This window comes from Sparus aurata, chromosome 19 (genome assembly GCF_900880675.1).
Source record: "Sparus aurata chromosome 19, fSpaAur1.1, whole genome shotgun sequence".
In the NCBI taxonomy this organism is placed as follows: Eukaryota; Metazoa; Chordata; class Actinopteri; order Spariformes; family Sparidae; genus Sparus; species Sparus aurata.
Window position 1 is genome coordinate 7,204,064 of NC_044205.1, and position 27,639 is coordinate 7,231,702.

At 43.4% G+C, this 27,639-nt stretch overlaps 1 protein-coding gene across 1 annotated transcript in view; it reads left to right on the forward strand.

Annotated features, from left to right (window-relative positions):
• Positions 1-27,639, forward strand: part of LOC115569565 (collagen alpha-1(XXI) chain) — a 68,741-nt gene that overhangs the window by 28,056 nt on the left and 13,046 nt on the right. Inside the window, exons 19-26 of the mRNA XM_030397545.1 lie at positions 6,142-6,195; positions 13,100-13,144; positions 13,234-13,284; positions 17,648-17,701; positions 20,837-20,890; positions 23,042-23,113; positions 23,560-23,595; positions 25,246-25,290. Coding sequence (XP_030253405.1) covers positions 6,142-6,195; positions 13,100-13,144; positions 13,234-13,284; positions 17,648-17,701; positions 20,837-20,890; positions 23,042-23,113; positions 23,560-23,595; positions 25,246-25,290 — 411 coding nt within the window. The remainder of the gene's footprint in view (positions 1-6,141; positions 6,196-13,099; positions 13,145-13,233; positions 13,285-17,647; positions 17,702-20,836; positions 20,891-23,041; positions 23,114-23,559; positions 23,596-25,245; positions 25,291-27,639) is intronic.

Genomic DNA, 27,639 nt, shown 5'->3' on the forward strand with positions numbered 1-27,639 from the left:
GCCCAGTACCATGGTTACTGAATGCATCCAAAATGCAGAATCCAAGACCAAATTATTTCACAACACGATCATTTTATCTTTTATTCCGTTGATTCACTCTAATTTCTATGCAGAAAGTGAAGGGGCCTTTTACTTACAGAATCCTGGTGGCCTCCAACATTAATCCTGCTTTGATGTGCAATGAAATATCTCCTGAAAAATGAATTCTACTAAAGACATGTGAAGACATGTAATAGCTGCGCCATCATACATCAAACTATTTAATGAGGTGATCAATCATGGTGATTATGGAGGCCCATTAGGTGCTGTTTTACTGTAAATGCTCAGAGGGAGGCAAATGAGGCACATCCCTCGAAACACACTGACCCACACCCCCTGAACACACACACATGCGCGCACACACACGCATGCAGACCCAGCTCTTTTGTACACAACAGTTTCCTGGGTTAGTGACATAATTTGAAGTTGGAATAGATCGGTCAAGTCCGAGCTCATTGACAGTCTGCTGACAGTCACCGCACTTGGAACTTGCTGAAAATATAGTGTGTGTGTGTGTGTGTGTGTGTGTTGTAGAGCCTGACAGCCACTGGATCTTTGGTAATGATGGCGATACCGATACAGTTCTTCTGATATCCCTTCAGCCACCCTCCAGTTGAAGCTGATTTCAGCTTCATGGTATGATACAAGTGAGTTTTACCCGGTCACTGAAAACCAGCCTCATCTGAAGCCTGTTTATCCATCACAGAGTGTAACTACACACTGCAGCTCCTCTTGCACAGGCAGTATATCACTGGGTGAACTGGCGGCCCCTAGTTGCCACTCTTCACTTGCTCTGATGGTGTTGTTTTAAACCTAAGTTTGGGCCAAGTTTTTCTAGTCTTTTTCCAAGTTTCCCTGGATAAGAAAATCTCTCTCCCTCCATATTTCTTTTCTGTCTATTCGTTCCCCTCTATCTACTCCCGCAGACATAACTCCTGGCATACTTGTACTCTTTCACTTGGGGCATAACCTGATATCAGCAGACCAATTTGCAAATTGAAATTACTCAGGAACCTCTCAGTTAATTTTACATTTTTTCCTAGACCCATTCGGATAAACCCACAACCAATCAGAGCAATGAAACATCTTCTTAGCGGTTATCTGGGACCGTTGGTAAATTAAACCTGGAAGCACTGCAAACTTATCCTTCTCATCAAAACAACGCTTGAGAAAGTTTGTTTAAAGGCTCTTTTATGCTCAACCTTAGATACTGATACAGACGGAGCCCTCTGTCCGTACTCTGCCTTCATTTTGTCTGTCTCTGTGAACCTTTCTGGAGACTTTTTCTGCAGACGAAACCTGAGCAGTACCACTGAAGAATCCTGGGTAGCAGTGTAGCCAGTAGTTCACAATCACAACCTCCCCCAGTGTCCCCATGTTTGTTGACTCTGAGCTCTAGTGGATGTATTGCTTATCATCCGTGCCACCATAAGGTGACGTATGGAAGCGTGTTGCTATTTGTTTGTTTTCCAACACAAAGGAGACATGAAATGACACGATAGCAAATTCAACAGAAAATTCCACATCGGTGGCAGCCAGTTTATGAAAATGCCTCAGCAGCCCGCATGATGTCAAACCCTCCTGATCTTAGATGAACAGTGTGATCGACCTAACCTAGGCCAGAGATCTGTGTGAATGGGAGGGCGACCAAACGTGTCTGCCAAATCAAATAAAAGATGAACTCGTAGATTCGTCTGTCTTGTAATTCCCTCCCAGCACAGAGCGAGCAGTTAGTTTGATCCCCTGTCATAAAAGGATCTGGTCAGACATGGTCTAGTTTGTCATTGTTTTGTTCTGCTAGCTGTCTTTATCTTTTATTGACTTTTGTTCCAGATGCCCCACTGGAATTCCTTCATGTCACAGTGTCTTTAGTCTTAAACAATATGTGGCAGGCTGAATAGCAGATTAGTCAGCTTACAGGACAGTGTGCCACTGGTCTCTGTGCACTTGTCTATTTTCTCTTGTTCTAGCCATCTAGAGATTTATGTCATTTTGTCATTTATTGGGCCGCGGTGGGCGTCTTGACTGTGTAATTATGAGGTCTGCTGCTCTTACGGGTTTATGTGCGTAGTGCGGCGAGACACTTCAAAAGAAAACAGACGCAGTGGAGAGCTAATTCAGTTGTTTCCTCGCTGCCGTAAGTGCAGAGCGCCGCACTGAAAATATATGCTGGTGGGACCTGGTAACCTCTGTGTCTGCAGTGAGCTGAACAGAAAAGAAAAGTGCTCCAAACCTCATGGTGTCACTCTCAAAGTCCTGCAGAGCTCGTTCAAGGCGAGGGCAGCTCCAAAGGCCTGAGCACCGAGTCAAGAGCCAGTTAAATGATTTTAGATGTGTCAGTTTAGGACCATAAATGCGGAAACGTGTGTAGAAATGTTTGAACATCCTGGTTTATTTGATCTCGTAAAATGGTTTATTTGAAAATGGGTTTTGTCTTTAAACTGTCCTCAGAATCATTTAAATCCTTACAGGGCTGTGAGTCTACAGCCGTGCTCGCTGCTTTGTGAGGCTGTTGTCCCATCAGGAAAAACACAAGTTAACATGGCTGCAGAAGCTTTAATTGTTAAAAAGTTTGGAGTTGACCCTGTTAATTACATAGATGTACAGGGACAGAAGAGTGACACTGATGGCAGTGGGCTGGTGGTGGGCTGACGCTCTGAAGGAGTGCAGTGACAGCAGAGACAGACAATAAAAGGTAAAGGTGGGTTAGATATTCTTAAGAACGCCGTGAAATCATTGGATAATAGTTCAAGGTTGAAGCTTCACTGTGACGATGATTCTTACAATGACAGTGCTTATATGTTGATGATAAGCAGGCCATGTTTTCCACAGTCATCATCTTGTTTAGCATCTCAGCCTGGTTCAGCGTGCTTTTTACAATAAAAACAAAAGCTGAGGCTGACAAGAATGGCATTAGTTTAATGGCGTTTAATAAGTTTGGCAGGTTCATCACAAGTTGATACAGTTCATCCTATTGGGAACATAAATGTCTGTACATCAAGTCAATGTCAAGCGCTTCAACTGCTCGGCTAATGAGGCACTTCACTCCAAACAAAAAAAATATCCATCTGCTAGTGGTCAGAGATCAAGACCTTCAGGGGCCTGAAAATCTGCACCGAGTTTCAACTGCTCTGTCCAACTGCTGTGAAACTGCTTCACCTGTATTTTGACCTCAGCTCTGCTGGTGGCTGAGGGGCGGGGACTGTACACTTGTGACATCACAACCTTACGGAAGTCCTGACAGCTTGTTTGGGGGCACAGATTCTGAATACAGGCAGTGTGCACTCTTCTATGGACTGGGCGTTATGAGACTTTCACAGTGTTTATGCAGCTCCTAGACCTGCTGTATCGTAAGAAAAAGCTACAACATGGGACCTTTAAGGCCTTCAGATGTGCTGTGACACATAAAGGGGCATGTTTCACTAATGGTCCTGTGGAGTTGTACTTTATATTCAGTAGATGCAGTATGACATGTGTTTAGTAGTAAAAAAAGAGTCCTGACTCACATTAAGTGACATTTGTATTTAGCCAACCTTTCACTCAACATTCAGCTGAGAGGTCGGGTCATATCTGAATACACGCTGAGCCTTCACAACCTGAATGAAACCTGACACCTGAGGCTGCTGCGTGGATGGCATCAGCCTCACCAGCCTCCCACGGTCCAGTCTGTCATTTAACGTTAAGGCTCAGGCTAAGTCTTTCGCTCCTCAGCTGACGAATGCCATCGCGTTTTTCACGGCGGAATTTGCTGCGGGCCTGATTGGTGTAATCCCTTTCATTCTGGGCTCCGACGGAGAGATATATCTCCTGTCTGCAGTCAGCGTGAGATGCGGCTGCCAGGCATGAGCAAAACCCAAGGAGGTACAATCAAATTACACTAATCCTCGCTGCCCTTCACTTTTTGCCTCCGAGTTACGGAATCGATTTTGAAGATTTTATCGATGAATTCTTCGGCGCTTATCTGCGAAGTCTGCCAGGCACTTAAGCTGTCGAGTTCTCTGTCTGAGGATCTCAGGGTTGCATGGTTGAGCTTGTATCTGCTGTTAATTTCAATAATAATAGTGCTCTTTAAATGAAAGTAATTAGTACTGTGATTTTTGATAAGGTATGGGACAGTTACAGCTGAGGTAGAGTGTATTCCACAAAACTACTCACTCACCCTAGTCTTACAAGTGTTTCATCTTTAACATGTTCTGTTTTACGATAATGTTCAGATCATTTGCCCGTAGTGTACAGGACACAAAAAGTCTTTAAGTTGTGTGTTTGATATATAGTACATGGAAATCAACATTGTTGATTGTCTTTGCCTGCATCTGTATGATAAGCAGTCATGCGTCAGAGCTCCGCGGGCAATATCATGCAACTTTACAAATGAATGGCTTGAAGTACCACAATATGTTTTACAGCTTCTTTCACATGTTCACTGCCAGTGTCAGATATTACAGCGGTCCACACTGGAACCTGGTCACACACCACTTTTGATGTAATACATCCAACAAACACAGTTAAACAGCACGGAGAGGTCTGTGCTGTGGATTCTTTGGTGTCTCTCGGACGGTTACAACTTTATTTGCATGTCGTGTTGTGGCTTTAAATGTGTTTGTTTGTCGCTGTTCATTTTTTGTTTTTTACACAAGCCTCCGGCTCCCTGCAAGATCCCCGACCACAGGACTCGCCACACAAGCTGGTGTTCATACGTCAGCCACGGCCACAGATAAACTCACAGCAAGCCACATCCAAACTGTTCCCCCAGACACCAGCAGCACTGAAAGATGACTTTTGTGTGCGAGACTTGTCAAATGGAGAAACAAACTTTATAGTGACTATCAGCAACTAATGCATTGTTTGAATGCTTCTCCACTTTTTCTGTCTTCATCAACAGTGAGGACAACAAAGTGCATTATAATTTTAACTTTAAATCTTATCTTTGTTGACACCATACCTGCTGTTTTTATGATGACTACAGGTTTTGCATCAACTGGAACTAAATTAGATTTACATTCACATTTACATTTAGGGCATTTAGAAGACCTTTCGGAAAGCGACTTACAAGAAGTACATTTGTTACCAGAAGGAAGCCGTCGATATGAAAAAATAGAAGCAATTTTCAAGCCCTCATCTCAGCGTTGGAGCCGCTATTTATAAAGGATACCTTAAGTGCATAAGTGCTATGATTTAAGTGCTAAATGACTTTATAACACTGTGGTTGTGATTAACAATGTTGGTAGGAACAAACTACAGTTTTATACTAACTACTTGAATAGGTAAAAGCACTAAAACTACTTGGTTAGACAACATTGTGCTGTAAAATTGTGGTGTAACTTACATACATATGTCACGTACATAGCTCAAGTCATGTTTTGTATGTTACTAAGTTAGAGCAACCTGTGACAAACTTGTGCACCTGCATCAACATGATTGGTTGTCACGTGTCCAACACATCCTCACGACTAAACTACCGAATGTGTCAATAGACTGTAACTCCCAATCATGTATATCACTGTTCCATACGAACATGACTGCAGCGTAACAATGACATGTGCACCTGACCTTCATCACGACTCACAGTTGGTTAGCTTTAGGCAACAGAACCACTAGGTTGGGGAAAGCATTATGGTTTGGATTCTAATCACCACATTACTTCTGTAAATTCAGTTATGAACCTGCCCACGTTATGTAGTTATGTTAGTCTTTATCAGCAAATGGAAATAGCTCAGGTGTCATCCAGGTATCCATCTGATTCCATTTCCAGTCGCTAATGAAGACTGCTGTGTGAAGCCAGTGCTGTAAGAAAAAGTTAGTAAGTGGACCTTGAGCTGAGATATTCTGTCATGCAGCCCCAGGTATGAGATGTCCCTCTCCTGATCTTGATCTTCACGTGATCTGGAGTCTGGAGTTGCTTTACAGTACTGCTGAGCTATACAGCATTGTATTTCACTCAAAGTATATGCACTCTAGTGTCCTCTTCCAATTGTATCCATTCATTTCACAGGAATGAATGAACACATGATAATGGTCAGACATTGTAAAACTAATGCTATTCTGTGGAACTCAACACCACCTGTACAGGGAAGGGCACTGACATGTCCGTTGTGTCCTCAGGGAGAGAGGGGGGAGCCCGGACCAACGGGAGCTGCTGGAGCTCAAGGTGCCCAGGTGAGTTGGCACTGATTATATGTACATTCCATTTGTTTTACAGAAGGCTGCATGTGATTTTATATTGTGAACATGTGATATCTGTCAGTTGTTGAGGGTTCAGCGACTTGATAATGAAACTCTGTAATAAATGTGCAGCATTTACAACAGTCAAAGATCACATGTATCACCACAGTGCGACTGACACAGTGCTCAGTGTTATAGCTGCTGATGAAGGCAGACTGCTCACAGAGCATAATTCCTGTCAACTCAGCGTTCTGCGGACATAACAAGCAACTGGTGTTTAACTGGTCCCATAAAGGTTTGTAGGAAAGAGTCATCACGACATAAACATGAGAGTTTACGATTCACTACTGCTTTTACAAACTGCTGTGTGCTATAAACTGACTGCCCACACACACACACACACACACACCCACACACACACACACGCACACCCACACACACCCACGCACACACACACACACACACACACACACACACACACACACACACACACACACACAATGCAAGATAAATATATACTGGACAATGATAATATCATGCAGTGTTTACCATTAATAAACAATATACTGTGGCGGCCCACCATAGTCTAATTTGTCCCGCCACAGTTTCATAATGGACCAGAGACATTTTTCACTTTTCACATTAGCATCAAAGATTATTGTTTTGCAACATGTTTTGCCTTATCAACTTATATTTCACTTCCAGTCAATCAAGCCCTACCACACATGCTTTCTTGCACAGTCTGAAGCCCTGCGAATTACGCTGCATCCCCCACATACCACAGCGGGTGTCAGTGTTGAGGGAAAATTGTCCCTTGTTGTAATGAAGAGAAAAAAAAAGCACCATGACATAGACTTAGAGGAGCACCTATCAGGTAAACCTGTGGTCTTAAAAAAAAACAGTCATGTTAAGTCCGCCTGTCCTGCTAACCTACATGACTCTCTTTACCAGCCACTTCGAGCTCTGTGTTCTGTGACCTTGTGTCTGACAAAATACAACTCATGTTATGTATTACATTTGATAAATGCCTAAGGGCAATGGTGTTTTTGAAGCACACCTTGGAAACTATAAAAACAAGAACATGCAACCTGGGGCGACCGTGGCTCAGGTGGTAGAGCGGGTTGGCCAATGTTCGGAGGGTCGGTGGTTCGATCCCTGTCCTTGCCACTTGTGTCATGTTTGTTGTTTCCTTGGGCAAGACACTTCACCCACCTTGCCTCATGTGAATGTGTCTGACTTCTGTATGTTTGAGGTGGTGGTCAGAGGGGCCGTAGGTGCTGAATGGCAGCCAAGCTTCCATCAATCTGCCCCAACTACTATTGTAGTTTACCACCACCAGTATGACTGTGTCAGCTGACTTCTGGTTTAGTACCCAGCTAACTTGAATGGGGATAAAATCATTGAACTGTGCAGCTCTATTTTATTAGACTGAATGGCTGAAATTCTTACAGTGACACAAGTTATTTCGATGCTCCAAAAAATGAATCCACCAGTTTAGAGATGTTTCTTTAACAGTGTTAGCCCATCATTAAAAGTATTTTTGGGCTGTAGTGCATCACGAAAGTTGGCTATTCCTAGGGGATTAGCTCTGCGTAGATCGATGCGGCTGCGGTAAGCTTCTGTTAAAAATAGACTTATTATCCACGGAGCAGAGCCGAGAGCCACTTCTGGGTAGCTGCTGAAACGTGCTGTCTTGTGGCCAGTGGAAACACAAGCATTGTCTAGAATGGCTGCGATCAGCTCCTGCGACTGTGTCATGGCTCTGACAGACCCGCCGGCAGCCGAGGGTAACATTGGTTGCGTGCGTCTGCAACGTCTGATATGCTGAGGCCAACATATAGTAAATGCAATCAGGAGATAAGTCTAATGTGTTCAGCAGGATGTGTACCACATATATATTCATTCATATTCATATATTCTCTTGTACATGTTCTCTGACTGGCCATGGAGGTCATTGCTTGGACAGTAAAAGATACTGTGGTTAGAGGTATTCCACATTATTCTACACTCTGTTGCACATGCTGTTTGTAGGACTAGGCTTTGATTTTTTTTCCTGGCTGTACTGTAGTTTATGTCAGACTTTGTTTATATTTATACTTTTATATCAGATGCAAACAGGTTTATTCATATGAAAATCCACATATATTCCTTCAAGCCCTCCAACAAGAGAACTGTTGAACGTTGTGTTCTATATTAATGTCCTCTAAATGCTCACACTTTTACATCCTGTACATGTCTGTAAGTGTCAGACTGGTAAACTCATCACTGTCACATACCCACAACCACACTCTTTATAGGAGGCAGGGCGTAAAGCAAAGCACTCATACATGCATGACTTGTGTGCACAAACATATATCCACACAAACTGGGAGCTTGTTTTCCTGTCTGTGCTAATTACACAACCCTCAGTGCTGATATCCAGACACCCAGTGAGACTATTTAAATTACAGAGGACATGATGTTAACATATGCCTGTGAACACAAACACACGCACAAACACACACACACACACACACACACACACACACACACACCTACACACACACACACACAGGCCATCGTCAGTCCACAGTAGCAGACAGTATCGCGTGCAGGGCAGCTCACCACTGCATCCCAAAGCCAAACCCTCCTCCCTTCCTAATCAAGCTGATGTTTACATGAAACGCTGCGCAAGAAAAAACTGTGAATGCAGATTTAATTACTATAAATAGTTTTACTATACTGCATCGCCCCAGTTGTTATTGCCTCATACCAGAGACTGAATGTCTCCATGTTCATTTCAGGGTGTTTGATTGTCATACAGATTTAGACACAAAGGGGCAAACAGTGCTGACATTTATCACAAATGCAACCCTGAATGAAGGATGATGAGCAAAGCTAAAAATATCCTTTTGATATAACTAATATGATGATGATTTGTTGCCTCTTTACCAGCTGGATTTGAGAATATGTTGTGTAGTGTCAGGGGGGAAGCCAGACAGGCAAAGACAAAAAAACAAAAACAAAAAGACACAGGTAAAGTGTACCCATAGACCTGCAGAATGCATAAAATGGAAATACGTCTCAGCACAGCATAGCTCTGATCGATCTGAACTCCATTCAGGGAACAAGCATTTTAAAAGGTGTTTGCTTGCATGGTTATTTTTCTTCACACGTGTACACAAGGATAAAGAATAATAACCCCGCAATCAAACTTGCGCGAGTAACGCAATGCAAATATTTTCTTTGCATTTGGTCTGGACATAAGGCTCGTCCTGTTTACATCTCTATTGCATCAGAGGCTTATAGGATTTTATTGATTGTTCCAGCTATTAGTCAATCCCTCAGAATTATTATTGACTTTCATTGCAAAAGAAACGGAAAAATATATAAATAAATGGTTGACTTTTCGATTGGCTGTAGCTCAGCGAGTAGAGCAGGTCGGCTAGTGATCGGAAGGTCGGTGGTTCAAATCCCAGCTCCTGATGTGCGGTTGGCACCTTGCATGGTGGCCTCTGCCATCAGTGAGGGCCCTGCGACTTCTCCAGGGAGTACCCTGCCCTTGCCCAGAGACAGCTGGGATTGGCTCCAGCAAAAACCCCCACGAAACCCATAAAAGGGATAAAGCGGTTACAGACAATGAATGGATGGATGGATGGAAGTCTCTTACTGTTTTCTAATGGCATTACTCCTGAGCAGATTCACTGCTCTTCAATCCAAAAGTAAAAATTCTTTGTTACACCCCCCCCCCTTCCGTTCTCTGGCCTCTCAGTCCATCTGTCATCCTACCCTTTCCTGCTCTGCCCTCTGCTCACCTCGAGGTGAAGGTATGGTGGTTTTTCAATAACCGGGATCATTTAAAGCCCGATCATAAATCATCATCTATCCACAGACTTGCTGGTATGCTGATGAGAGACGGATGAGTCAGTTGAATGTTATGATGCAGGGCCCGCTTCACTCTAATGTGTCTGTGAAGTTTTTTTCCGGGTAAAATGTTTGTTACCATCCTTATCGACGCTCAACTCTGGTTTTTACCAGAAAAACTGACCTCTCAAAATCCACGGAACCTTTTGATAACAGTGAATTAACACTGAAATCTAACATCACAGCCTGACATCACACTACCTTCCTCTACAAATCACTCGCTTTGATTCAATTCGATTTGTCTTTCTGGCTGTTCTGACATGAAAATGTGACATTGACTAAAATCCCTCGCAGACGGGCGGATTCCGAAAGGACGATAGAGAAAAAGCCCTGATGTTGTTACTGAGGTAAAGCCACCATGTCAGACACCTGCTGATATTGGGATCCATCAGACCTTCTTAAACCCCCGAGCATTACACTTAGTTGACTTTATCACACAGCAAACTTATCGTAGTTAAACATCAGTGCAGGTTCACGTACTCTGAATTCTGAGCACTGTGATCCTCAAGTATGATCCATTAGTATTTGCATGACAGGTACGGAGTCTTCAACCGAGCCGCTTCTCCAAAACCCACAACTATCGCTTGATCGCAGGCTGACATCTGAAACACGATGCGTGACATGACAGGGCAAAGCATAATGTGACCCCCATTCATATTAATCTGTGCACAATTGGACTGACATTTCCATCCGTCTGTCGGGGGGGGGGGGGGGGGGGGGGGGGGGGTGGATTTAAAATTCGTTGAATGAGAGAAATTAAAATAAAAAAAAGGTTCATGAATAAAAAATGCAAAGTTACAGAGTGACAGAAACATATTGTGGATCCTGCTTTACATCCATTATTTCCTGCAGCGGTACTGTCACACAACGCCACACTGTGTAGTCCCATGCAGGGCCGTAGCCAGGATTCTAAAGATACTGAGGTCCTGCCCCCGCCCCACCCCCACCCATACATTGAGACAACTTTGAAGACTGTAGTATACATTATAAGCATTTCTCTGCATTTTGATAGAAAGATAGATAGATAGATAGATAGATAGAACAAAATTACGCAATATTTAACCCATAACCTATCAAGTTTACATGCCAAATGTGCCAAGAAACAGTTGTTTATTTAAACATCCAGCTGTTAACCTGTCAACCAGAGCTCCACCAAGTTCAGCAGTCTGTCTGCTTGCCTGCAGTGGTTCTGAACAGGAACCAGGGCTTAAATTGTGCCAAATCCTGCTAGAACACGATCCAGGGCCTCCCAGCTTTGTCACTATCAAACATTTTGCAATTGTGTATGATATGTCATATTATGTCACCTGTTTTTTTTTTTTATTTCCCACCAAAGATTCTCAGAAAAAAAAATCACTTGTTTGCTTTTTGGATGTATTTTGAATCTATTTTTAAAAAGAGACAGCGGGACTGCTTCTGTCACACAGTGATGCCAAAAGCATAATTCAAGCTGTGAGTTTTGTGCACGGAATGCAAACTAAGCTGGCAGCTTCTCAGTGTCTAAATATTTTGGCATATAAAACTGCTAAGAGGTTGTGGTTGTTAGTAGATCTTTCGGCCCTGATTTCATTTCCCTCCATTGTAGACGTCCACAATGTCAATCAGCTGACACTACCAACTTCTCCCTGCCGATTGATTCTCACTAGTTTTAGTTTTGTTAGCTACCTCCAGGTGTTGTCCAATGGGTTCCAGGTACTGTCCAGGTTTTCGCTCCCCCTGACCTACCAGAACAGCACTGTCTGTGTTCTGGGAACTTTGGATTTACACATTTTAAAAACGGGCAGGATGTGTGCTGTGGATTCATCACTGAAAACTGCTGCCTGTGTAACCAAATCAATACGCTGAAAAATACAAAAATGTTCCCTAGAGCTGAGAGGAACTGCAGAGTGTGGAGACAGTTCTCAGTGTGTTCACTGAGAGGTTTGCAAGAGAAATATTCAAACCTGTCCCTCACCTATGCAATAACACATGCTCTACTGAAACCATGTTTTGACCTCACCACACCCCTTGAATTTACCACATTACCCCTACATTTTGTGCATTCACTTGTTTGGGTAGGGTGTCCTGGTTCTTGTTGGGATAGAGGTGTTTCGGCTGCATAGCCCCTCTAGACGGAGGTTTACTAGAGGCTCACCTCAGACTCAGGGTTATGAGAACGCTGTCATCCCAATGTTGTCTGGTCTTTTTACTTTGTAACAAGCATAAAACAATTGCTGATAATTTGCTGCTGTCTTGGCAGCTAACTTGCTATCGTCCCATTTCCAAGGAGGAGGGTTAGGGTTGAGTTTGGTGTCCTGGGGGGCAAAGGGGCACTCAAGAACGTGGGGTAGGGTTACAAATTGCAAATAGTATGGTGCAAGTGTCTCCTAATGGAAATGTCTTCGTGTTCTGCCATCTGCCATATTTGTATTGGTATTCATGGACAAACAGGGTGACTTGTTTTTGTATCTGGTTAAGTTACAGTAATGAGATTCTTTGTCCATAGATTTTTAGGGGTTAGGGTTAGGGTCACATTAACATGCGTTAAACAGTGCAGAAGCTCAAATGTTTGAAGCTCAACTCATTTGACCTTGGAAGTAGCAGACAGCTTGTTGTTTACCAAGTGAGTGGGGCATTCAAGGCCCATTTACTGGCTTGTTCTGGACGGGAGGTTGTTTTATCGACTGGTGTTTCCAAAGTAAAGAAATACTCAACATCGAGGCCAACATTAATGACAAGTTGGAAATGCGCTCAGAATAATGGAAAAGCAAACATAATAATAAAGACTGCGTGATGTGGTTGAGAGCGAGTAAGTGGACGTCGGGTGGAGCCACATTTGTACCAGTACGCAGCTGGGAGTCACGGCCATATGCTTTCTGTAGAGACACCCATGTGCATTCAGCAGAGCGTCATGAGTGGGACTGAGCAAACATTCAAAGACCTCCCTCTGACACTGTGTTGGAAAATTGATGAAGCCATTAGTAATATTGGTTATCAATCACTGTGTCGTCCACAGGGTGTCCGGGGACCTCCTGGTGAAGCAGGCCCAGTGGGACCAAAGGTAAGATATGACCTGAAGTAACTTGTCAGAATTGTTTGTTACTTTCAGTAATTCAGTTGTTTATCGTGTGTTCTTGAATGTCGTCATAGGGAGAGATGGGGTTGCCTGGGCCTCAAGGACCTTCTGGAGTTGACCTAACGGTTGGTGTAACATGACTCTTTTAATCTTCTTCAACATGCTCAAGTTGTTACTGAGAAGATTGCATGTGAGAATTCATCAAAATGCTTGTTTATGATTTACGTTGCTTTTTTTTGCAGTATGAAAGCGAATCGTTGTTTTCATACTTATTTTTGATTGTTTTTTCACACAAGTTTCAGTCCACTTTGACTGGGCCAGACACACTTGTGACAAAGTGAGTGCCATTAGTACAATTCATTGTGTTGAGACTAAAAAGGCCCGCACAAGACCTAGAATTCATAGAGAGAGAATAAGGAGGCAGGGGGAGGTAGAAGAAAGACTTTAATTGACTTGTAACTGAGTACATGGAACAGCTTTACATTAATCGGATAAAAACAAGCAAATTCTATGTTCTGGTCTATAATCAGATTACTGATACATTTGTAAAAAAAAAAAAATGTTATCAGGATTACAACCTTAAACATGGCTGCAAACCTTCATGCATCGACCTTGAGACTCACCCAATGAACACCTTTCACGCCACACATCCATTTTCTCACATTGAAAAACTCATTTATAACTGACGTCTTTGGTCGCCCCCCCCCCCCCCCCCACAAAAACATCCAAATATTTGTACAGTACAGTGAAGGATATGTCTTGTGGCTTGTCTTTATTTGAATATTTGGTATTAAAGTGATAGATAGAAAGATAAAAACTGAAAAACAGACAAATATTAAATATTTGAATATATATTTTTTGCCATGAGAGAAATCAATACTGTAAGTGCCAACAAAACAGCAGGTTGTGCAGAATGAAACAGGTTGAAACAACTGACAAATGAGGCTGTGCAAAGTCTTGCAGAACACGCTCCTCTGCCTGGTGAGGGTGCTGTGCAGAGGGTGGAGGGTGGTGTTCAGGGTGGAGAGAAGTTTGTCCAGGATCCTTGTTCACTGTCACCACTGAGTCCAGCTCTGTGCCCACCAAATTCAAATGTATTGGAAAGCGATCAAGTCACATTACTTTAATATTGTGGTACTTGGAATAGGTTACTGACTACATTTTAAAGAGGTAATCAGTAACTTTGTCAGACGTTTGACTGTGACCATGCAGAACAGCATCAAGAGTCTTTCCCCTCCTCCTGTGACTGTTTGTTCGCCCGCGGTGATGCTCTCTGCTGGAAGGAAAATAGAAGCCAGCAGTGACAAGGACTGCAGTGCAGTCGAAATAGAGACTAAACAGGAACAAAAATCCCCTGTCCCAGTGACAGTGGAGGAAGCCGCGTCCACCAGACACCTGCAAGCGGTCCCACACAGTCGGCTCACGCGGGCCTTGAGGGATGTGACTGATCCGAGGTTCCTGTCCACTGACCGCGGTAGGATCCACACATTTAAAACGTAAAGTGACAAGAAGGTAATGAGGTTCACCCCCTTTTTTTCCACATATGTCCCTTAGTAATGCGCTCTTATCTCCGATCACACTAGAATTCCAAACATAAAGCCACTCACATTACCTTCTCTGCAGTCGGCTCATAATGAGATCATTAATTTAGCTCGAGCGCCATATGAGTCCATTTGGTTTATTTAGCGGTGCCATTAAGACGGTGAGTGGTCATTAATTTGGAACCAGAGTCAGAGTTTGTGCAGGGGTAACGGCTGTACACACAGTGAGGGCACTACCCCCCCCCCCCCTCTGCTAAACAAGATTACACGTGGCCACATGTAATTACAGGAGCTTTGAGAGGAAGCGGCCTTCTGTGGTGGTCGACGGGCAGTATGTTTGTAGCTTTGCCGCCCTCTTGTGGTCAGGGTGAGACTGTACAGGGATATGGAAGAAGTGACAAACGAAAAGAAATAGATGTCACACATGACAGGACACATTTGCACTGCAGGAACCTGTTAAGCAGAACCGGTGGATGGTCATGGAGCAAAATGAAAAGCAAAAAATTATTCAGCACATTTCCTGTACTCGGATCCAACATAAATCTGAAACTTTAACTGGATTGATAATTAATGGATTTATTTGGAATTGTTTCAATATGAATTTTGTCTTACTTTCTCTCCAGCACGTAAAGCCCTTTTTAAAAAAGCATCTAGATGCTGCTGCAGCCCGCTGCAAAGTGCACAGAGTTCACCTTTCCACAACCGCAAGCTTCATCTTTTAGTCTTCATCCCCCTCTTTCTATTCCTGTCAGAAGAAGTGAACATCGCCATGACATTAAGCCTGCAGTGGGTCTCTGACTTATCTGACACACACACACGCACACACACACACACACAGAGAGAGAAAGAGTTAGGAGGAGGAGGCAGGATGAGCCACCTCTTGTATCTAGGCAACCACATACAATCGCGCAATAAGAAATATACATGGAAGTCAAAGTAATTGTCAGTTGACCCGGCCAACACCAATCAAATTTGGCATTTCAGACGTGCATACTTCTGCTTTGGCTCCTCCATAAATCAATGGCTCACACAGCCGTATGTTCCTATTTGCATTGAGCGGTGTACTTCATTTCCTTTTATTGTCACATCCGCTGTTTCGGCTACAAACTCTCACATGTAGCACCGGAGTCAGCTATCGTCTGACTTCTCCACGAGCTGAAAGGGCTTCAGATGTTTGTGTGCAAATGTCAGCAGCAGTCATGCAAACTGTGGGGCTTTTGAAGCCTGTGGAACTGTGTCATGATCAGAACACTATCAAGGACACGGCCTCCTACACACTGAAAAACACTGCAGTACTCAACATGTGAACAAAAAGCTGCATGTACACCTGGTTTGACCCCGGGCTGAACCTCAAGTGGATCCGCATTCGGTTATGTAAATATGTGCACACACAGAACTGTATGCCAATACAATATCACTAATCAATCAGCAGAAAGATCCCCTGAATATGATAATGTGATAAATATAATGAATATAATAAATCCATCTAAGACGATTAGAGACGTTAGCAGCTCAGTTTTGTTGGGGTTCTTTTGCAGAAAAACAAATAAAATAATGAAGACTTCAGAGGGATTATTAAAAAAAAATCATTAAATCAGTTTTTTTTTTTTATCTCACTTTATATTAAGCTAAATACTGTATATTTATTTAGAGGTCTTAATGGCAATTATTTGTGCTGCTGTGACTTTTGAAATTTAAACTCACTTCTCACTTTCCACTTTTTTTTTTTTTCAAAGGGAGCTAAATCTTCTGCTTCAGCGCCCACAGTGAAGGGCATAACTAGATACACATGAAAAGACTTCATCCACAATGCAAATTAATTAAGAGAACGTAGATCATAAAGCCACGGGTGAAAGGACGCCTCCTCCACAGATCCATCATCGCCACGAGCCTAAGTTTATAATACTGCGCCATCACACACTGATGGAGAGAGAGGAGGGGGAGCAATCACAGCCAAGTATAGGTTTTTCATGCCGGTATAATTTTCATGAAATCTCTGAGTCACATGTTGGGTTCTTCTCTGCCCAGACTGCACAGACCATCTATCGCTACTGACCATTAGCTAGTGAACCAGTAGGCTAACTACTGGATCGAAGGACAGCTGACGTATACTGGTAACCAGCCAACTAAGAAAGTGTGTGTGTGTGTGACTTATTGTATTATCGTGTTTCACACGTTTGAAAAAGCGACAGTCCAGCATTGTGCTGTGTGTTACGTGTGCCGTCTGCTAAACCGTTTCATGTGGCACTTTTGGAAGAAACCAAAAATATAGGGAGAGGGGTGACATAATTATTACAATTGGTTGGAGCATAGCTACAGATTCAAGATGAATAATAATAATGAAAATGAAACAAAATATTTTTTTTAAATATCCACACTTGAATGAGTTTGACACCTCTGCTCCTCGTGGTCTACTGTTCGGTGAGGCCGATTAGCGTCTGACATCATGTAGGTAGCCATCAAGTCAGTGATTTGATTTTTCGCAGTCGACTCGTTTGAAGGTAAGAACCCTGGACTGCATTCTCAACCACCTCATTAAACTAATGCAAGCTTAATTAGCTGGATAACTTCATCTACATCTAGCCTCACCTCTGTCTGAGCTCAAGGACCGTTATTTGGAAAATGACTGGGAATCTGGACTGCTAAATCTGTTAAAGTGTGCAAGTGGGCAAATGTGGACATGCACGAGTCTGCAATTGTGACTGTGTGTGTGTGTGTGTGTGTGTGTGTGGACCTGAGCCATCTCATTTCTCCCTCAGTGCCTCCTGACTAAGCCGTCACGCACTCTGTCTCATTCAGCCCACAGCACTGTGTCTGTCTCTTTCATCTCATTCTCTCTCTCTCTCTCTCTCTCTCTCTCTCTCTCCCTCTCCCTCCCTGCCTCCCTCACCCCTCCCCTCCCCTCTCCCCTTTTTCCCTCTGCCCTCCAATATCTCTCTCTGTCCAGGGAATCCAGGGGCCCCGGGGGCCGCCCGGAGAGATCGGCCGAGATGGTCCCAAGGTCTGTGCGTTGAACGTTATAATTAGTTATTATGCTAATGGCCTGCCGCTCCCCAGCCGCTCGGCTATTCTCTGCCTGTTTAAGTGTTGTACCCTCCCTCCCCGTTCTCTTGATGTTCCCATAGAGAAAAGTGCATTTTGCTGAAGGGGAGTCAGCTTGTTTGGAGTCATTGTAGGTGTTTCTGAATATGTGATAAATGTCATCCTGCTAAGTACCGTCAGTGTGTGCATACGTGTTTTGAGACGAAATGCAAAAGCGAGGTTTTGCAACATTTTACCTCAAAAGGGGGGCTGCAGACTGATGGGGTACTTTGGGGAATTGTTAATCGCAAAAGTTGAGGCACCTGCAAGAGACAAATGAAAGGACAAGTTCACCCAAAAAATGGAAGTCCAGACATCATCTTCTCCCCCTCACGCTGATGGAAAGTCAGGTGAGGAGTCGTGCTCCACAAAACTTTTGTCCGGAGCTTCACAGCAGAAAAACGTTGCAGCATTCTCCTAAACAGCTGAAGTAGCTAGGGACGGGTTCTAAAACCGGCTCCATACAACTCACACAGTTATTAGAAAAGACATCACGAGTGTATTTTTTTATTTATTTTTGGGTGAACTTATCGTTTAACAGACAAAATCAAAGTAACTTTAAAGTATTACGATATCCTGACTTTAGTGCCGAGAACGTTGCATGAAAATGACAGCTGACAGCCTGTGTGGGCTCTGTTTCTTCTATGCAAAGATTATCACAAGGGGCCAGAAGGCGTGTTCAGATTCCTTGAAACCTGACCTTGAAATGCACATTTCCTGTCCCTTTGGAATTTGTATACCGAGCACAGCGCAAAGATGGAGGGAGAGCCGGGAGAGGAGATAAAGTTTCATGCATATGAAGGTGAAGATTGCGAAGCGCTCTTTGAGAACGAGGAGCCGGCCTGTTTTCAGCAGAGCGGCTCCTGATAATGTGCTGATTCGATCGGTAAGCACACACAGGTGGAAATGAACACTTGGGACCATACACACCCTCACTAGTAAATTAATTTAGATGATTTGTTTTAAACAGAGCAGTCAGTGAAGTGTGCTGTCCCGAGCTGAGCTGATTCATGGGTGATTCTCTCCCCAGTCTGTTTTTTTTTTTTTTTTTTTTTTATCTGCACCTGCTTTTAACACCTGCACGGGAGCGTCCCCCCTATCAGCTGATTAAATCCCCACTGACGTCTGGTGGCTGTGCGCTCCGTCTGCAGCACATAATTGAAGACGGAGCACACAGAGCAGCACCGTCATACACAATGAGCCACCATGGTTACCCTGATTAAATCATGCGCAACCAAACACCACGGCGAACTGTACTGTCTGCACACAACAGACGAGTCCGTCATCGGTGTGAGTCTTTGGTAGCACTTTATGATAACCATCACTAATAATTGCTACATTTATACACTACTTAACACTTACATTGCATTTCGTAAATACTGTGTCGTTCATCTGTTAACATTAATCTGGACGGACATTACAGAGTAGCAACTGATGTTTATTATTAACCTTTACCATTGCTTGATAATGCTTTATACATTATTTCACTGTTAACAGTCAAATAAACAGCAAGTAAAGTTACATTTGCTGTAACTTTTCATTTTTTATCATAGATGGTTATTGTAAAGTTTACAAATTCCTTCTAATCATCTCCAAACGCTGCAGAACATGGAGCGTTATTTACATGCAAATTGATCAGTGTAAGGAGTTCATGAAATACATCATGTTTTGTTGTGGGCTTACCCAGAACTTTAGCGTCGCCCTGAACACCACTGTCATGACTTCTGAAGCTTAAATGAAATCAGCAGAAGTAAAAAGCTAATGCTAGGCTATTAATGAACTAGCTCACAGCCACATGACTTCACTTTACCATACACACAACCATGAACGGTAGTTGGACAGGAGCTTTATAATCAAACGTACCTATTTTATGTCGTAGAACACAACATGAATATATCTTAATCTTATGTTAACGACAGACCTTATTCAAGGCATCTCACCTATAGACTAACGAGATGAGGAAACAGGAAGTGCCAAAACGGCTAATTCTCGCTATCTCCGGGTTTTAGGAATCATTCCTGCAGCAGTCTCGATAATGTATAGTTATAGAGAAGCAAACTTGGTGTAATCGGCTCCTTTTTTCACCTGCCAACAAGTTACTGTTTCAGTAAAAAGCTACGAAAAAATAAATAAAACACTATAATGCTCTGAAAAGGCCCACCAGTCCTGCCTGACCCGCATTTTTACCCTTTTTTATTTGTAAGAAAAGAGGATCTTTGAGTCACGCTCCCAACCCGTCCATTTGGGTGGCGAACAATTAGCTTTCATTGCTTCATTACGTTTACCTCCACACAGGGCTTTTCACTTTAACCACAGTATTTTTATACCGTGACACTGCTAACTTTAGATTTGTGCTATATAAATAAAGTTATTATTATTGTTATCATTATTATTATTATTATTATTATTATTATTATCATTATTATTATTATTATTAACTCCAGTAATTTATCTGAGTTCTTCGAATAAAACCACATTCATCACTTGTGTACATCATTTGGCTGTAAAACAAAAATGTGCATTAGCCCAGCGTTCAGAAAACGCGACGCCAATCTGAATTCCACTTTTGGCGACGCAATACTTGCTGCGCTGTGTTGTGCATGTTTTGTCCCTTCCGAGTGTCTCCGTCCGAACGGGCTTGGCGGCATCATTTTTTTTACGTGTGCCTCTCTTCATATTTTTTTTTTTCTCAAGCTTCTTTGTGAGGCGCCGCTGTCGTGCCTCGTGCGGCTGACACAGCTGTTTAATGGGAAAGATAGCAATAATGGGACTGGCTGAGAAGGATAATGATTAATCACCACATACTGTGATTTATATTCCACTTCAGCCCACCTCTCTGTGCATGCTGCGCTGCACCTATATGAATGCAAATAGCTGCTACACTCTGATATGCCCTCGCTGACCTGTGTGCTGCTCTTTGTGACGGTGGAAATGGAGCCCTGAGACTTGTGCTGAGGATTAGATTCAGGAGTGAATGTACTCGACAAAGCACTGTCAGACGAATATGGTGTGTGTGTGTGTGTGTGTGTGTGTGTGTGTGTGTGTGTTTATTCAGGGGAGTCGTGGAGATCCGGGTGCTGCTGGTCCGTTTGGTCCACCGGGCCTGAAGGTGAGTGGAGCAGCAGATTATCAACCTGATTACATTGTTTTCTGTAACCTCTGTCCTCGCTGGGTTTCAGCATCCTCCTTTCTCTGTCTCTGTGTTTTTCCCTTTGCCTCCGTGTGTTTTCTGTGATGCATATTTTACTTTTTAGCGTTGACATCACAACAAGCGTTTGCTAGACGATTATTTTGTAAGCCAAAAAAACAACAAGGTTACTTGATTCTGCCCTAAGTGAAAAAAAATAAAATAAAAAAAGATGAAAAACATCCACCCACAACTCTAAAGCTCATTAATAAACCTGCATGTGTATGTGTTCCACCCGGCCGGCGCTTGTGTAGTGTGGGCTTGGCAGATTCAGCGGTGTGCGCAGGTGTTGCTGTTGTTGCAACCTCACCGCGGTGACAAGATCCGCAGTGGGGTCCAAAAGTCTGGGACGTATTTGCAAAATCTCTATTATTGTCACGTAAACCTGAAAATAATGAGAAAGTTTGAGGAGTCAGTAAGAAAGAAAGTGGAAGTTTCTGAACTCTAATTGTTATTCTGGGGAAAGAGGCGGGCTTCTCTCTGTGCCAAATCGTGGGAGACATGCATGGAGCTCTATAAGGACCGGACTGCGGGCTCGGACCAGTCGCATCCAAAGCACGATCCGGCAGACCCAACGTTAATAATTCATTCATTCCCTCACAAAGACCACTGGCATCTTTTAAGGTGGAACTTTTCCTCGCATGACGCTCAAAGCACGAGTTCACCCCATGAATCACAGACGCTTTAGTGATAATTGGATTTTCAAGTATGTGTATAATTGTGTTTGATTTTCAACCCAATTATGCAAACTGTGATCGTTTTATTTCCTCACCTCCTCGTGGAAAAACATAGGGGTCTAGTAATAACGAGCCCAAACACCTCCAAGTTTTGACAGAACCGCTCGAGGACCGAAGAAGACCGAGGAGTCCTGACTGTCCTGACCTCAACCCCATTCAGCATTTATGAGGGCACTTACCGAGACTGAGAAAGCCAGACAGTGTGTGACATCACAGGAAGTTTTGTGGAACACTGTCACATCGTGCTGGGATGCAGTCTTTAAAGCAAAAAGAGGGGACGTACCAAACACGAATAAGATATTTTTTGAAATTCACGGACATTTTTCAAAGATTCATGATTCACTTTCCAGAAGGCTAAAACATCACCTTTCTGTTTCGTAAGTTTAAAATCCACGGTCACTCCAAAACACAGCAAAGGACTCAGTTCAGCCTCCTCTCCTCCTTTGTGTGTCTGCTCAGCTCCTCACTTCATGCGGCTCTTCACGGACGCTCGATTTGTCTCGTCCCTCAGCCTTCCCTCGCCAGAAGCATGTACACCGTTTGCACCTTTGTTCCCCCGTCCAAGGCAGTCTATCAGAGGCCACATAAGAATTCAACATGGCCGTCGGATTAGTGAGGGCAACGTTAATTCCCCCTGAGGGATCAGGGTGAGACCCGGGCGACAGCTTCTGCCTTCCCTCTCTTTTTTCTGAACCAGCCTCATTCTCTGCGGGTGCTCCCCTCTCATCCTGCACGCCACTTCTCATTGCAGCCGCCTGCAGTTTGGATCCTGCCGATGAGTGACAGCTCCACTTTCAGCGCCACTTGTTTGTTAAGTGACACGTTTCTGTGCAATTACGCCCATAAATGTTGACCGTTGTAGTTTTAAAAAAAAAATAAATTCCTCTGTTGTGCTACTTAATTACAGGTAACCTTAGTTATTTTGAAGGTGCCATCCTTTAAAGCTGCAATTACTTCAGCTTTTCAGGAAGTGATGATTTCATGAGTAAACGAGAGCTCCAAAAGTTTTCACTCACGTCCTTATAACCCATATTTAACCAGCCGTGATTACTGGCTAAGAACATTTTCTTTTCTCCGCTGCGGCTGCCGGGGAGGTTGTCTCGCGGGATAGAAAAGACAGTCGCGCACATAAACACACACACACACACACCTGGAAACTGCTCAAGTTTGATATCCTGACAACTTTTTAATATCTTCTTGCAGTTCTCTCCTTTCATCTGCTGGATGAAGATGTTGCCTTGTTGCTCTGTGTTCCATTCGGCGTGAGATAGATGGTCGGTTTGAAGAGAACCGCGTCGTATGAACCTTTTCTTTAATTTCACCCAAAATCTTGCAGGGCTCAACAGGGGAGCCGGGTTTTCCGGGGCTGCCGGGCGCCATGGGGCTGCCGGGGTTCAAAGGTCACAAGGTCAGAGTCAATTCATACACCAACACGCATGAACAAAATAAAACAAATGATGCGCATGCTTTTGTTTCGAACTTAATGAAGTCTGCAACAGAGGCGACACTTCATGAATGATTTATAGCCCTGGCTGTCAGGAGTTTGTAGATTTTCATGTTGTGCTATGGAGATGTTCTAAGCTTAACATAATACATGCTTGTTAATGTATTATTCATGCGTTGCTTAGATGACATGATTAATTTGAATGGCGCTGAAGGTTGTCCTTCACACTTTAAACACAGCACGCCCACAGCAGTCCCCAGTCCGGATCAGTCTGCTTAACATAACGTGTTTTGTCTTCTCCGCGGTACGCCGTCAGCCGTTATAATTCATCAAACTATATTTTGTTACTCAGATGTCACACTGCCAGCGTCAAGTCAGACATGTTCTAATGGTCTGTGTTGTATTTTTAGGGGGAGAGAGGAGAGGCGGGCCCTAAAGGATACCAGGTACTGCAATTTTTTAACTCACACTTCTACTGAATAGTCACATGCACACGGTCATGAGAATATATGCTTGAGCTCATAGCTCAGCCACCCAGTCTCTGTATGAAACATCAAACTGTGTTGAAAATGGATAAACCGTCATGCTAACATGCTAGCTTGACAGCGGCGAGTACCAAGAATAGTAATGTTCATAGAGTACATTCATGATGATGACGTGAGGTGTGTCTGACATGTGAGACGTGACCACACAGCCAGAGAGCAGAACCGCCGCGCAGCAACTGGCTTGTTTGGCGGCTAACGTTAGTGCAAAGCACACGCCTTCAGCGGTGAGGAGTAACCGGGTGATCTTTTCAGTCTGAGGTATAATATTTATGTTTGTGTCGGTTATCCTGCTTGTGTTTATATGATTGTGGCATAGGCACAGTCTGTTTATCTAGGTATTCATTCGACTGAAAAAGCATTCATGTTCCAGAGGGAGGCCTGGCAGGATTTAGCTTGCTCTTGCTAGTTTCGTCCAATCTTACCAACCCCAGCTTTAAAACCCTTTCTGTTTCTGTCCAATGGTATGAAATAAGAGCATGAACCCAGCAGTATAGTGTCACACTATGATAGCTGACTAAACATTTTGAAGTCTTTTACACACTGTATGGGCTTTAAAGGCATCCTGTGCAGCCGATAGCCACGGCCGAGCTCAAGACCTCTGTTAGCTTGAACGTTCCCGTGGTCAAAACACATTTCACAAAAAAACAACGTTTTCGGAAATGTCATCGTGTTTTGGGAGATGACTTTTTTTTTCTGAAAGGTTGTTGTTTTTTGACCCCTCAGGGCCACCTTACATTCCTCAAGCTTTAGCGGTGCAAACCCGTGTATGACACCCCTGCTTTGAACCTGATTCCCAGCGACTACCAAATCAGCCATATTACTGCCGCTTGCATGTTTGATGCGGTTATGTTGCAGTCATTTACATCAGCCTCAGATAAATGGGATACGTGGGATGTTTAAGCCGGCTCCAGTAACTCGTACTTGGTGTAAGCAAAGGAAGCCAGTTCACACCAATCACACAGGCGCACCTACACGTGTGAAGTGCGCAGTATGTGCTGTGGTTTATTTATATTTCATGTTTCGTGCCACTGACGGTCTGTCCCAGCCCGTTGTACTTTTACCGTTGTGATCGGCCACAGATTGATCAATCAAAGCACGTGATGGATGCTCTGATTTAGCTGCTGGCCCCTAACGTGCACTACTGGGGGGGGTGACGGTGTGAGAGCCCAGAGACAGGAAGAGCAGTGTGTTACAGTGCTGCACGATGCAGTTTGAAAACCACACGAGAAAAAAATTCAGGTTTGTTAAAGGTCACCGCGAGCCAATTCCTATCCCTCACTCCCTGGGTTTCTCTTATTGGCTGCTAGTGGTAATCATGACCTTTTCTTCACTCACACACACACTCACACACACACACAGAATGAAGACATGGACCAGCACACAGTAATACACACACCTAAATCGACACGTGCGGTTGTTGTACACACATTCAGTCTCACCCTAACACACACACACATACACACACACACACACACAACAAGGAGCCACGGCAGCACGTGTGTAAACGAACTGTCACAAACCTTCAGTTAATCATGATGTATCTGCTTGCAGGGGGAGAACGGCAGAGATGGAGATCCAGGGACTCCCGGTGTCAACGTAAGTGTAAGGTGGTTCTGTTTCCACTGGGTGGCAGCGAAGCTCATCTTTCTGCAGCCTGAGCAAGGAGGCTGGATTTTAAATGTGTGTGTGTGTTTGTGTGTATGTGTGCGTGCGTGCTGGTACCAGGATAAATGTCCCCGCAAGGTCGTGAGGACGAGGGAGAGCGTATTAGCCGGTCGTCATTTACGAAGAGCTAATTTGGGGTTAGAGCTGACGTTTTAATTTTTTTTGTGAAGTCTCTCTGGAGTTAATGTCATAAATTCCCTGATACACGTCGCGTTAAAAAAAAAAAAACTTTATCACAAAATACATATGATAATGATAAACCCTACTAATATAACACCTTTCTGAAAGTGACTTTACACGGCGCTTTACAAGATTAAAATCAGACAGCATACAAAAACGCATAAAAATGCAATAAAAGACAGAAAACAGTGCAAACAGACAGCAGTGCAGAGCAGGGTTAAAAGAAAAAGAAAAGGAAAAACAGACCAAATGAGAGGAGCCAAAATAAAAAAGAGAGAATAAAACAGCATGAAGGCTTCGGACAGTAATATAAAATGATAAAATCAAATAAATGTTGTCTGAAAAGTGAAGCAGGGACACAGAGTGAGGTAACCGTTCAGCCGAGCTGATCTGTTCAGAGGAGCTGGCCTTTATGCCGAAGCCACAGTCTGCTCAACCTCAGAACAACCCCGAGAGGATCACAGTGTCATGGTTCAGGTTCCTGGCAACAGTGAAGCGGACCCAATGCAGACAAGCAAGGGTGACTGACAGGCATTCAGCTAACAAACTGGTCAGTTAACAGACTTCAGGGCGTCCTGACGGCAGGACGGCAGGTCGGAGGCCGGCGGCAGGTCTCAGGTCCATCATTTGGAACCGGAAGATTCCCCAGCAAAATAAATTCACCGCAGTCAGTGGGCATCACAACTGCTTCGTGAAATACGCTGTAAGACGTCGATAACTGCGTAAGCTCACTGCGCCAACTTCACAACAACAGCTTCTTGACTAATTGATCATAGATATGCTGTAGATGTCACATCCAGCCTGTGACGTGCATCACTATCACAAACATCTTGTGGCTGTTGTCAGGCTCTTTTAAATAAGGGGGAAAAAAAACAGTTTTTTGCTGCATATGGGTTTTTTTTTTTTTTTTTCATTTCAACTTCTAAAGAAAGCCAAAACCGACAACAGGAAGTAATATTTCACAATTCATTTCACAACATTGTACAACTGCACTGCAGCGTACGACTGTGAACCTCCCTGTAACTCAACGGACAAGTTAAATGAATTCTAAATGAATGTGATACTTACATAAGCCGTAACTGTCATGTGAAGCAGACAGAACATTTCTCTTTACATGGATTAGTCATGAAAGATGCATTAAGATAAATCGGTAAAAGTTAGTAGTACTCATTTCAGCGGGTAGAATCATTGCAATGCTTTTATTGTGCAACGTTTGCCCGAAACGTACCGTGCAACAGTTACGTGACTTGCAGGCTGTGACTACGTGCTGGATGCAGGGACTTTTACACGTCGCTTCGATAAAAACTGGGTCAATTTGATAAGGAATTGCTGTGTTCCCCCCCCCCGCAAAATACGCTTCTCATTAATAGAATGAGAACTGATTGCACATCATGCCTCTGATAGTTTACATTAGGTGCTATTCATTTTTACGTGTTGCAGACAATCCATAATGAAAATAAGATCACACTTAAAAGCTCCAACAATAGCTCACTATGTTTAATGAGATGCGAACAGGCAGGTGTGACGGTGTGACATGACGGATGTTACATGTGAAGAGGAGAAAAGAAAGTTCCCCCGTAATACTCTCACAGTGACCGAGCGTCTTGCAACAGTCAGGGTCAAATCAATCACGACAAGCAAATGATTATTGGCACGACTTTCTTTCTTTTTCTTTATTTTTTGATGCAAATTTCCACCTAATGGATACATTTACGTGAATATATAGTAAAGTAATGAAACAGAAAGCTTCTTGACCCGTTTCCTATTGTATAATAATAATTATTAAAAAAAGTTTTTGTTCTCGTCCCTGTGCACATTCCTTCCTGCCCTCATCACTAGCAGCCACGGAACAAGATTCCGCTGCTATGAGCTTCGTCGGCTTTTAAACAGTTTGTCATTACATCAAGGTAACTGTGTTTTGTCGCTGAGAGAAAATCATTTCTGTTTCCCCGTCATGATTCCAACGTGCACATAGTAACAGCCTCGGGTAGCCAGCTGGAAGCAGAAGGGTTAGCATTGGTTAAACGACAAGGAAGGAAAGGCCATCGTTTTACATATTTTCGTCTAGGAAAAAAACTGAAAAAATGAACATTGTAAGTT